The 13,274-nt window shown below is 37.9% G+C and overlaps 2 protein-coding genes across 5 annotated transcripts in view; one reads left to right on the forward strand and one right to left on the reverse strand.

Moving 5' to 3' along the window:
* The window catches only part of fam83hb (family with sequence similarity 83 member Hb), a 29,657-nt gene that overhangs the window by 2,521 nt on the left and 13,862 nt on the right, over positions 1-13,274 (forward strand). Inside the window, exons 2-3 of one of the 4 annotated variants that reach the window (XM_081613040.1) lie at positions 5,397-5,451; positions 7,503-7,596. The exons of 1 other annotated variant lie outside the window; for it this stretch is intronic. The gene's annotated coding sequence lies outside the window, so the exon portion shown is untranslated. Of the gene's footprint in view, positions 1-5,396; positions 5,452-7,502; positions 7,597-12,032; positions 12,297-13,274 lie in introns of those variants that run through there. 2 more of the 4 variants (XM_081613041.1, XM_008421987.3) reach the window with 2 other exon arrangements.
* Positions 430-3,094, reverse strand: LOC103472377 (receptor-transporting protein 4-like). Its single transcript, XM_008421990.3, has 3 exons — positions 2,830-3,094; positions 1,732-1,903; positions 430-1,370 (listed from the first exon to the last, which is right to left on the reverse strand). Exons 1-3 carry the CDS (start codon positions 2,843-2,845, stop codon positions 1,031-1,033), a joined length of 528 nt encoding a protein of 175 aa, XP_008420212.1. The 5' UTR covers positions 2,846-3,094; the 3' UTR covers positions 430-1,030.

The raw sequence follows: 13,274 nt of genomic DNA on the forward strand, positions 1-13,274 counted from the left end.
TAGCGCCATCTGCTGTACTGAGGTGTAATCCATTGAATATAAAATCACTTATTTACACCTGCAACAAAAAACAAAAAAAATATTAAACCTTCTCATTTAATTGTGTATCCTTTTGATGAATTATAGAATATGGTTCAAGTTTAATTGAAAGTAGTCTTACATTCATAAAATTAAATCATCCAACTTTTTATACAGCCTTTTCCATCTGAGAGATGTAGCAACTGGTTACAATTACTCTAATGACATTTTGAATGATATCTACTTTGGCTCAATGTATTACAGGGTAGTTTTACCAGTAATATTTCTTAATATTTTGAAGTATTGCCAATCTTAAGAAAAGTTTCTAGCTGCTCTCCCCACTGTCAGTAACTTCACTAAATGAAGAACAAGCATATTGTAACAAAAATGCATCACGCATGGACACACACCTACAGTTTATATTAGAGTGAGATTTTTATTTTTACACAAACTTTCTGGTTCTATTGGCATTTTCTATCTCCTGAGCTTGTTGTGCGAGGTTAAGGGAAAAAATACAGTAAACCGGATATATTGTTACCCGAAATACTTCATTCTGTTCTTACATGTACCTTAACCACTGTAAGTATTGGTTTCATGAATATTAGAAAATATATCTAAACCTCTTTACAATGTGAGGAATTAACAGCAGACAAATATACAAGTATTTTTTGTTAAAACATCCCCATTGCCAACATTATCAAACTTTGTGGAACATCTGACAAAAAAGGAAAAAACTCCTACTTACATAGATATATTTAGATGACTTTAATTGAATGATAAAAAGTACATATCATTATAAAATAAGGTGAAATATTTTTACCATAAATGCACAAGTATCAAATCTTCATTTACCATAACTAAACAAAACAATTACCAAAGTAATTTAAATTTTCACAAAAGCCGATTTTTGGTCCCAGCGTCACGTCAAACCTTATCTGACAAAGATATTTACAACCTCAAAATGTCAAGGATAAGGTCTCCCAAAACCGACAACGATGGAATGTCTCTCCTTTCACTCATCCTCCAGACAGCAAATGCCCAGGCGGCAGGCCTCACACAGTGCTGCCTCATGGGGCTTGGTCCACACTTTAACAGAGGATGTCGAAGAAACATCGTCGCTTTCCTCCTCCCCGTAGCAATTTTTGCGGATTTTGGAAAAAAGCCTGAGCAAAGCATGTTCCACTTCTTTCCTGTTGAAACCTGGAAGATCATATTCCCCGTCCTGACAACGACGACAAGCTTGACCAAAAGGTCGCATTATCACCGTACCCCGGCCGTTTCGCACCCGGTAGCGGAACAGCACCACCGCTCGAGCCGAAGGCCAGGTCTTACGACAAACTCCGCACTGGAACCTGGGGAAAGTCAGATGATGGATGCAGACTTTAGATGCATATTCAACAAAACTTTTTAAATGGTGCTTCTAAACGTTACAACATATTCCCTCTGATAAAGAGTAAGTTTCTGGATAACATCTGTAGATAAATCACATCCTGTAATGAACAACTGTAATGAACAACTTGCACAGTTTCTGTGATATAACTTGTATAGTAATTGCAACTAAAAACTAAACAGAACTAGACAGAACATCAAATGTCTACGATTGGCACATTAATATCTTATATATATATATATATATATATATATATATATATATATATATATATATATATATATATATTATATATAAAAACATAAGAAAAGCACAATACGTACTTTCCAAAGGCACAATGGGAATACACCTTCCAGCCTCTCTTCCTCTCTTCTTTGGTGATTTCGTTTGTTTGGGTGTAGTTAAAGTTTAGATTCCACTCGTCTCCGTAGTCCAGCTCATTGTCATCATAAAGGAGCTCATCAAATATGTCCAGCCAGAAAGACGGAGTCCAACCTGTCATATAAACGTTTCACATTAATATGTTTTGCTCGTTTCTTTTTTGAATGGACTTTGCTGAAATTTCAATCCTTACCAGTTTTTTTTTAAACTAAAATGCGACACAGCTCACAGCTAATAACACAATAATAATTTTTCTGACAAAAGTAATAATACATAGACTCAATAAAAGAAACCTTTAAAGACTTCTTAACCGTTTCCTACAGCACTTTTTCCTTTCACTCAACTTTCCACTATATGGTTTGACAGAAAACCGTGCAGGGTGCTGAAACCTGCTTTTGACATAAATGGTCAAACTTTCTGTATTTAAAAGGCATTTTAACTTGTCTTGCAACATTCTAATGTTCTGAGACATTGGATTTCTGGATTTATAGTTATTTGGCTCATAACTATGGTGTATAAAATAATGCGTGAAGCCCATAAACATGACTACGTGCAAATTTGGCACCTTTTTCAGTTAACATCTGACCACAAGGGGGCGCATTTGACCCAGTTGTTTACCATAGCCGAGCCGTGAGAGTTCGCCTTCTTATAAAATATTCTTTTATGAATTTTTTTTGCAGGCAAAGTTATCATATGAAGTTTCTGTTTCCTCGATGCGAGTCACTATTATGGGTTTTTATTAAGTCGAAAAGCTTGTTTTTTCAGTTTAACTCTTGTCTTAAATCTTCTCCTTTAAATTATTGCATGTTATGCTTTTTGTTATTACCTCAACTTACACATGATCTTAACTTCAACTTAATAGGATGATTATAGTTATTAATAGGATGATTATAGTTATTAATAGGATGGTTATAGTTATTAATACAATTTTCAAAACAAAGCAACGCACTTGTTTCTGGAATAAAAAACATAAATAAACTGAGTCGCGGTAAACTACAAGGACAATCCTGCATGTAAGTGGAAAAAAAAAAAGGCATTACCTGTTGGTCCGCTCATTTTTGCTTTATTTTCTGTCGCCTGTAGATCCGCAGAAACGCCGAAGCAGTCAGTGTTTGTCCTCTGAATGTTGCTCTACAGACGGCTGCGTTATTTATATACGACAGAATCAGCTGTAGTCGGGAAAACGAAACTTACACGAGTCATTTTCGCTTTCCCTGTCATGGAAATGGGTTATCAACAACAAACACCAGCAGTAAGTTTCTGTTGGCACTGAGAAGGGAGTTGCCCTATCAGCGGTGGAGACATTTAGCATCATTTTTTGCTGCTTGTCTCCATCGCACATCAGATGAATGGCTCATTAACAGGCCGACTACTGATAGTCTTGATTCAGGTGCGTTGGAGTAGGAACGCATGTCAGAGTTGCAGGGTGCACAGCAAATTTAAACGTGTTAGATTTCCAGTGTTGGTCTTGTGCGTTAAAAGTACAGTGTTAATTAAACACTTGTTTAGTCTAATTCAACGACATGAGTGTTAGTTCCCCTAAAGAGAGTTGCATTTAAGCAGCTCTGTCTGGCGTTGATTGTGAAACCAGACAGAGCTGCTCCCATAATTGTAACGTATCGGTGACGTCACGTGTTTGCCCGAGGAGCGGAGGCAGCAGTATGGCTCTTGTCTGGAGCTTAATAATTAACACATTCATAGTGTTAACTTTTGACACTACACACCACTGTTAGGTAAATCAACACGGATGTGTGTTCGATTGCAACTACTGAGAGTGTTGATTCAACTCTTATCACAAATAAGACTTTCAAAATGTTATTTTGACACAATCAAGAGTCCACCAGCATAGTCACTTTCAAAGTGTTGAATTCAACTCTCTAGGAATTCAATTCAACACTTCCAAATTTGCTGTGTGGACTTGGGCACCACTTATCTATATAATTATTAAAATAGAAACACATTAAAGTTTAGAACAACGCAAAAAAATTTAAAGTAAAAAAAAGAGAGCAAATATTGTAATTAAGCATAATTGATGTTTGATAGCTGTACTGTGCTTTTAAACAACACAACAATAATAAAATAATAGTAATGAAAAAAATTTAAAACATATTATTATTATTATTATTATTATTATTATTATTATTATTATTATTATTATTATTATTATTATTATTATTACTTCAGTTGTGTGTTTTTTTGGATATTTTGTTGCCATGTTGTAAAAACACATTCTGACGCAGTACCATGATTACAAGTTATTTTGTGGATGAGATGAGAGAACCTCCTTGCCAAAATTCCCGGATTAACTGAAATTAAAATTTTTTATTCAAATCAAACTTCGGTGTTGTGTATAAAACTTTGTGGGAAACTACGCTGCTGTAATTTGACAGTAAATTTGCTGTTCAGCTCCGTCCAGTAGATGGTGCTGTAGCACCATTTTCAGTAGATCGTCTCAGAGTCTCTTGTTGCATCAACAGAAAACGGTCAGCATCATTATTTCTTGTGAGTCACATCAGCTTTAATCGCAAATAAATACCCAGATGCAGCATTCACTCGGTGGAAAATTAGAAGCTTATTGAAACAAACATTAATCAGACTTTCTCATAAATGATCCACCTGCTAAACTGGATTTAAACATGTTAGTCATTAGTACCTTGTGAGAAAATACGTTTTCATTTATGCTTCAAAAAATTTAAAATCCTAACTAAAGCGCGTACAAGAAAAAAAAGCTGAGTTTCAATCTGCTCATAAGGATTGGATTGTTGGATAAAATGGTCAGCAATGATGAAGAGTCATTCTAAAAAGAATGAATTTTGTGTTCAGACTTTTAAACGAGATAGTTCATGTCAAACAGTTTTATGAGTCCTACTGTGGGATCGAGTTTCAGCTTATTTATCAGCTTGTTCTTTTCCAGGAGGCAGATAAGGATGACTGCCTGCATGTTTTGACCTCTATCAGCATCCATTTGCTGATCTACAGTTTCCTTTGACAACCCATAATTAGCAACACGTCAGAAAAGTTTCTGGTACAAACACATGTCTGTGTATTTGTAAATCTGAGGTGCTTTTGAAGTCACAACCTGTCCAAGGACTTAATTGGTTTGTTTAAAAGTATTTTTATGTTTTTTTTTTGTCCATTGAGAACAAAGACCCTCCAAAAAGTTTTATTGTTTTACCATGTTTGGTTTTGGATTTCTTTTTTTGTTTTTCATCATTTCCTTGTGGTATGTCCTCTCGGTCTTGCCATATTTAGTTAATTTCTCTGTGTTCATTATTGTCAGAGGGGTGTTGCCATAGGAGTTGATTCCTTTGTGTTTAGTTTCTTAGTTTATTTTAGTTTGGTTTAAATTTGATGATAGTTTTTCCTTTTGGTTTGTAGTTCTCCTTGAGGTTATGTTAATCTTCCTTTGTGTCAGTCTTCCTCACTTAGTTTGCACTTGTTTTTTTTATGGCCACAGCTGTGCCACATTTCCTCTAATTAGTTCACCTGCTTCCTTTATCATTTCTTCCATTAGAGACTGTCTATTACACACACAAAAGTTTAGCGTCCTGTTACCTTTGTAAGTTTATTAAAATCTCTCCACGTCGCCTTCTTGCCTCTGTTTCAGACTGGAAACCAAAGCACAACAAATAACTTTCACGGCGAGTCACTGGATGTGCTACGTATGTATCGTCTTTATTTACCGTCTGATTTCATCAAGCAGACTTTGTGGAAGTTGTGCGTGTCGTTTCCCAGTAATCATTATTATCGGTCCATGCACATGGGGTAATAATGGCACCGGAGTGACAACACCTGTTTGTAGGTATGCAGTGACGGCACAGTAGCATTTTGTTTTTCTCCTCTTTGACACACAAAACATACCATGCATAATTATTTATGAAAGACAAATGAAAACTTGCCGTGCACTACAGGGACTTTTCTAATAACTGGGCTGATTGCTTCTTACAACAACACTCCACCCAGAGCTAAAAACACATCCAGTGCTTGAGACAGGCCCCGAGCTACGATTACAGCAGTAAACATGTACAGACGTTCATGTGACAATAATGCACACTTGCAGGTTTGTCAGGATCATGACACAAAACTCATGTGGAAGTACTTGACAGGGATTATTTTAGGTAGTACTTTAGCTTCAGCTCACTTAATTGTAGGCATTTGCTTTCTGACCAATGTATTTTATTCACAAAATATGTATTTTAAATTGGCTAACTTGTAGTAGTGATAATCATATTTTAATGACAAATAACAATAAAAAAAAAATTTATTAAAAAATTGCACATTGCCAGTGTTTCTCAATGCAAACTAAAGAAAATGATATAAAGCTCCTGTATTGCTTCTGTAATTCAGCGTCACGTCGGATCAGTTGCGACCGGCGCCACTTTCGGATAAGCTTTTACAGGCCTGCGAAAGAAACGTGTGCGTATGCATCTTTCCGGCCACCACTGTAGTGCAAAACTGACCTCGAAGCGTCAGGCTCCTGGGAGTCACCTTATACGCAGGTGTGACATTACAGCGTGAGAAAAGCATGCTGGGAGAGCTCACAGAGACAGACACAAAGAAGCAGATACAGGAGACTTGCAGAGTAACTTCATTGTGCTTGCTGCTCAACATTCGCCAAGTATCTCCTCACTGACACCAGAACGCGCAGATTAAATCTGCACTAGAACAAAAGCGACATCAGCAGTGGAGATGAATAAAAGTGTTCAGAGAGAGGTGTGACAGTAATGTAATTTGGAATTGGCTGGTTTTCCCTCAATGCAGATTCACTCAGCAACAGACTGACCCTGTTTCAGCATGAACACTCTTATTTTACTCTCTTTTGTGGCTCTGACAGAACAGATGCACATATAGCCTCTAATTCATTGCCCATCACGAGAGGAAGAGCGCTGCAGAGATGATCACCCTTTGATTAGAATTGGTTAACTCCATGCAAAGTGCTGGATGAGTGAAATTTGGAGGTTTTATATCTGCCTTGCCATCCTTCTCACTGTGTGTGGCGACAACGCAAACTCAGCCTCTCCAGCGTTGCTTCTCACTGTTTAAATAGTTTACATTTCTTAGTCATTCTTCTGACAGTAAATCCAGACAGGTTTAGATGAGCAACTGGTTTCTTGTTGCCATTTCCTGACTTGTGAACATATTCACACATCTGCCTTACCTGAATGGCAGGATTTGTTGTCTTTCCCATTTTTAATGGCGGCTGAGAGAAACAAGCCTCTCGGTGTAAATGCAAAAAAATCCTGCACCTTTACCCCCAAACGTGTGCAAGATGTCTCTACAGAGGCCCACGACACTTTCTAGATTTTTATTTGTAACAAATAAAACCGATATGTCATTTTTGTGCAACGTCCTAAATTGTGTACAACTTTGTTTGCGTCTGTCACATGCGATCGCAATGACATACACTGACATCTATGGTTGAGACGTGACAAAATGTGAAAAGGTTTATAACTTGCTTTGCAAGGCACTTTTCAATTAAAATTCATCATACAGTGCGTCATCTTAAATTAGGGCAAACTCCTGTCTAACATGCATCCATTCAGGTAAAAGAATTTGATTTCATCTCACGTTTAACTGCCTCTTGTTTGCATGTTCATCTTCCAATACAAACCCTTTTGTATATCTACACTGCATATTCCTATTTCAAAAAATGCAATGTAATTCCTTTCCCGTTCACTAAAGATGGCATTTTCCAAACACATTTCTCAATCAGACGGCCCTCTAGTGATGCCAGGAATCATCAGCCAGGTGTGCAGGCCAAGCTTTCTCCCTGTTCCAGAACTGCACACCTGCTGACAGGCTGCCAGGTGAGTCAGCAAGGGCGGGGTCGGGCTGAGAGAGGCTGAGCGATGGAGGCAGAGTAAATTTGAAAGACTTAGCGAGAGATAAAGTGGGGGCAGGGAGGGAGTGAGGCATAAGGGGTTGGGTGTGGTAAGATGCCTTAAGCACATTCCTCATTGCAGCCGCACCCAGCGTTTCTGCGTCTTTCTACCTGCCAGTGTTTGCTTTTGGTACTAATTCCAGTATGCAGAAAGTATCTGTACTTTCTCTCTCTTTTCTCACTTCTTTCCTCTCTGTGTTCTGCATGTTTCCTTTCCCCTCACTTTCAGCCGCAGCATATGTGGCACGCCATCGCCACAGCTGTATGCTAAACGCTCGCGCTCTCACTCCTCACATTTCACGTTGACGCTACATTAACAAGGCAAGTGCAAACATAAAAGGTGAGAGCTCAGAAACATGGCCTCCACGGTTTGTGAGTCTCTCTCTGAGTGTGTGTGTGTGATATCAGGTCATGGATGGTTAGGCAGACAATCTGACAAGAGCCACTCCCTTATAGGAGCCAAACATGCAGTCATAACCATCAAACAAGGTGTGTCTGGTGCACTGAACACGTTTCGGGGCAAAGGACAGCCCATATAACTGCAAACACAAACACAAGCTGACTGGTGTATAGATTTGTCTCTATTGCAACCCGTGTCGATATCAATATTGCCTCTTTTCAGGTGAACCTTGCATTGTTTCATATCAACACTGCCAGCATAAAGCAAAAGGTGTGAGAAAACTGAGCTGAAGCAACGTCGGGCTTAAAGAAGCGTTTACACAAGGCATGTGCAGCGGCATGCTTTAGGAGGTCCGACCTTCTCCGAGGAGATAAAATGAGACATGACAGCATGCTGTGGTGAGACTAGCTTTAAGGAGCTTTCTGTAGAGAAGGGGGAAATGATCACAGAGTCTGTTGATTCAACCTCAGTGATTCACCAAGGAGAAAAACAATAGCTGATTCACTGACACTATGTTTCACATAGAAACATGGAGTCCAAAGAAAACACATGGATGTTTAATCTAATTTATGCACCGTTAATAAAGGTTATTGGTGCAAGAGTAACAGATCAAGCTCTAGAATAGATTTATTGTAACGCTGCATGAACTTATGCCGATAGCTGTCACAATTAGCAGTGTTTCCAAGAATATCTCAAGGAAATCGGAATAATTTAGGTAATTGTAAAGAATAAAAACAAAACAAAGGGAGAGACGATAGAAAGTCCCAGGTTAAAGAAAACAGACATCATTATGTCCAGTTAAACAAGGACATAATCACATTATGATGACAATCACTATTTCTTTTTCCTTATCAGTTAGCGGCTGCTCTTTTTATCTTTCACAACAATTCTGGCAGTAAACAAGCCATTAGCAATCATTTTTACATTTAATTTTGTTTTCAACCCCCAGCTTGGTTTTTCCACGAATGTCAGGTATTGACTACAACCCTGGGAAGCAGTTCAATACACACCGTTTGTAAAGACATGTAAAAAGCTCAAAGTAACTGCCTCGCAGGAACAAAATGTTACACTGAATATGTTCCTGTAGTTCTGACAGTGAGTTTCTTTTTAATATTATGCTTTTTTATTTAGAAATTACAAACGAGTTTAAAGCACTGTTTATCTACAATTACAATAAAAGTAACTAAACCGAGGGGTAATACAGTAAATGAGAATAGTGACATCCTATGTTCGTTACCTAATAATAATAAAAAAATACTTATAGGTGTTATATACTGAGCTCAGGGTTCCTACACAAGAGTGTGAATCTTTCCACCTCTTGTCTTATAATAAAAGCCAGCTTCTCCCTCACATAAATATTGCAAACTGACAGTGAGATTTGAAGAGGTTTAATTATCTCCTGTGCCACACCGCTCACTGTGGGTGGCAGAAAGATTCAGCTGGGTCCAGCCTTGCAGTGGGCAAGCTAACACAAGTAGCTGTTTTTTTTGTTGCCATGTTTAGACTTAAAGATTTCCATGCATCTATTTTTATTTCATTTTATGTTCTTTTGAAGTAATATAAATAATATACTCAATCTGGTCACTTTAAAAATATAAAATAAATATTGTTAGCAATGCCACAAATTCTGATTTGGTGACAAATGAAAGTATTTCATTTTATTAAAATTTTATTTTCCATCATCCAATTCATTTACCATCTTTTCATTTATCCATCCATCCATCCTTCCAAACGTATCACATTTTTAAAGCTTAAAAGTACCAGATATCTACCACAAATTCACTGTGAATTTTAGATTTGTTGTTTAAAACTGGCTCTAATATAATGACAACTGTCAAAATTCAAAATTATTATATTTTAATGAATCTTATTTTCATGCAGACTTGCAAACTTCCCAATTTTGCTTGAATTTCAATAAACTGCTGCAGCACATTAGTTAATTTTTTTTTATAAATAAAGTACAAAAAAAGGAAGAGTGGCTCAAGACTTTTTGGTAATAATTCAGTGGTGGAAGTACGAATATGTTGTATGCAGGGGTGAAAGTAAGGGGGTACGGCAGGGTACTGCGTACTCCCAAAAGATTTAGAGGGGGTACGCAGTACCTGCAAGAGAGGGGAGCGTCTGTATGCTGTAAAAAATCAACGGGTTCACTGTGCAGCCGTGAGTTCACCCACTAATCAGCAGTGACTGATTAGTTTTTCAAGAACAATCTAAAACATGACTTAATCAGTTAATAAATAACTTTTTTTTCCCATTTCATATTGTTTCTGAACTGTTCGTGCTTTACTAGAGCAGCGGTGCAATATGTCGATCGCGGAAGGTTTTGAGTTGATCTAGGCATTAGGTGACAGACTGAACGCAGCCAGGAGGCTGAGAGCAGCACGTCCTCCTCTGACTGGGTTAAAACGTTCGTAACTTTATTAAACAACAACAACAACAACAACAACAACAACAACAACAACAACAACAACAACAAATCAACAAAACGTGTTCAAATTAATGACCCGACAACAATAATAATCTCAGTGATTATTGTTTCAACAAGGTGTTGCGCAATTCTGTGCTTTTCGGTTCCATTACCAAAATAACCAGCAAAGCAGGAATTTAAAATTAACTAATTAACCGCTGTGTTCAGGGACCGCTTATTAATAATCGCAAAATAAATAACAAGCCTGAAAACCTAATATCGTAACGAACTGAATGTTATGTTTTTAACGTAATCTCTGGTCGGCTTGCGGAGCGCAGGAGGTTGCCACGGCAACGGGTGTGCTTAAAAGAAAGAGAGACGAGAGTAAAAAGGAGTGGTTTATAGTTGATCACCTGTTCACGTTGTTTTACCTTTGTTTTCCTTTGTCTTGGCGAATCACAGCCGCTGTAGTTTCTGAACATTCAATAAATGACAAACTTGGACTAATTACCTCGTTCTTTGTGACTATAGGCTACGTCATTTACAACAAACATCAAACATGGTAAATATGTTTCATTGAGTATTTAACAAACAAATGGCTACCGCGATAATTATGTGAAATTAAATTGTCTAATATAAAAAATAGTTTGCTGACGGGCTCAGAGTCTGAGAGGCTTTTCCTCTATCAAACTTTTTTTTTTGCCTCTTTTATAGTGGAAATATTGATGTTGATGATACTTTCTCTAATATGATAACCTTTTTCAACCTTTATATAGCTCCACTGTTGAAAATGAGAAGTTAACATTCACAAATGACATTGAAATAAAATCCAGTCCAACATCTGGTTTGAGGTGATTCTCTGGAACCTGTTGTAAGAAAAATATCCCATCTTCAGAAGATGGGATTTTAACCTAACAGAGCTCTGTGGCTCCTCCTATCAGAGTCAGGGTGAGGAGGCATCAGGTTAGGAAGAGAAGTGGAAACTGCAGGATCTTCAGAAAAAACAGGTCATGATGCTGGGCTACTGATTATCCCTCTGTCTGGACACAGTATCAATATAACCAGTGTAAAAAAGCTGGGATGCACTCCATGCCATGATGTTCAGGATTTAGGTCTCATGGCATCTCAACGTTTCAACATTGCAGCCATGCAGTGGGCTGAGGGAGGACCTTATATATATATATATATATATATATATATATATATATATATATATATATATATGTAGGCCCTATGTGTGTGTGTGTCATAGTACCCCCAAGAATTTAAAACTACTTTCACCCCTGGTTGTATGTGTATTTTAAGTTATTGCCAACAAGAACAGACGAGATTGAGTTATTTAGTCATTAAATTGAGTTCTCAAACTAACACGCAAAGTTTGAAACGAGTGTTCGACTAGTTAAAGGTCAGATCCTTGAAAGAGCTGATAAAACGCAGGATCCATGACACTATGCCCACTTTTGAAACAAAGCACAAGGAGCAAACTTCCAATGGTGTGGTGTCCCTGTCGCTTTGGGAGGAGTCTCACCGGTGGGAAAGCCCTTCCTATCAACATTCACTCCTGTCCTTCCTCATTCACTGCGCGGATCTAGAGCAACTCTGCCGCGGCAGCTCGGGAGGATCACTCACCGCCGAGAGGAGCTCTCAGCCCGGGCAGCGAGTACGCGGTCACAGCGCACGCTCCGGAGAGGGGCGGTTTGGGTGGAGCTGCTCTCCGATCTGTGGAATGTGACACTCGGACGAGAAAGGAGGCCCGAGTCGGTGGATTGAAGTCGGTACAAAGACGAGAGAGGGAACAAGTTGTGCTGCAAGTGAGGAGGTACGGACTGGAAAACTGTGCCATCTGGGTCAAAGCAACTATTTACATGGAGTGGCTATAGTACTCTAACTATACCATCTCTACCTATACGATCTGCTATATTCTGTTCTCTCTCTCTCTCTAAATCATATTACTTTTTTCCAACGTTAACTTTTATTCTAGCTTGTTTTTTTTTCATTTTATTTTATGCAAGCAGAATAAACGTGAAATGCAGCCAACTTTCCGCAACAACGGTCTGCATTTTCTAGAGGATTAAGTCATCCAGGTAGCTGCTGTGCATTGCAAAACCTGAGCAGTGTTGGTACAGTCTGATCTGACAGAAGGCTCAGTGTTGCCCGTTACCAACACACTGTGCTGTTCTTTCATCCAGGCCACTGAAGGCAGAAAAAAACAAACTTGTAGAAATAACATGACTCCTCTGTTATTTAGCATGCAGACGCTGTAGGAGAAGCAACACAGAGGCGGTGGAAAGCTGTTAACCTGTTAACATTATGCACTGATAAAAGATATTTCCAGTAATCAGTTTTGTAATTCCTTTTTTTTAATCACTTTCTAATTAGAAGTTATAAATAAAGCTATTATCTTCCTACTTTCCAGATCAACTGGAAAGGAGAAAACAAAGGTCAGTCATAGAGCTGCCTTTGTCTGCATCACAATCTACAAAACAGTCAAATCCTCCTGGTTGAAGGACAGAAGTATCTATAAATAAAACCCAACTAAGAAGAATTACACAATATACTATAGCTCTCAAACTTAATATTTAAGAAAAGCTGATTTTCCTTTGTGTTAGATTCTTAAATCATTAATTTATCGCAACTATAGGAACCTTCATTAATTCATCATAATTCACTTGTGATGACTTCATTATAATATCAATAGAAAAACAAAATGACCAATGTTGATATTTTAAACTGTCTTTAGCATCTTATTTTAGTGTTTAGTGCTCTTAACATTACTAATAGCTGTTCTGTTGTGTAT

Source organism: Poecilia reticulata, chromosome 11, assembly GCF_904066995.2.
Source record: "Poecilia reticulata chromosome 11, P_reticulata-male-v2, whole genome shotgun sequence".
NCBI lineage: Eukaryota > Metazoa > Chordata > Actinopteri > Cyprinodontiformes > Poeciliidae > Poecilia > Poecilia reticulata.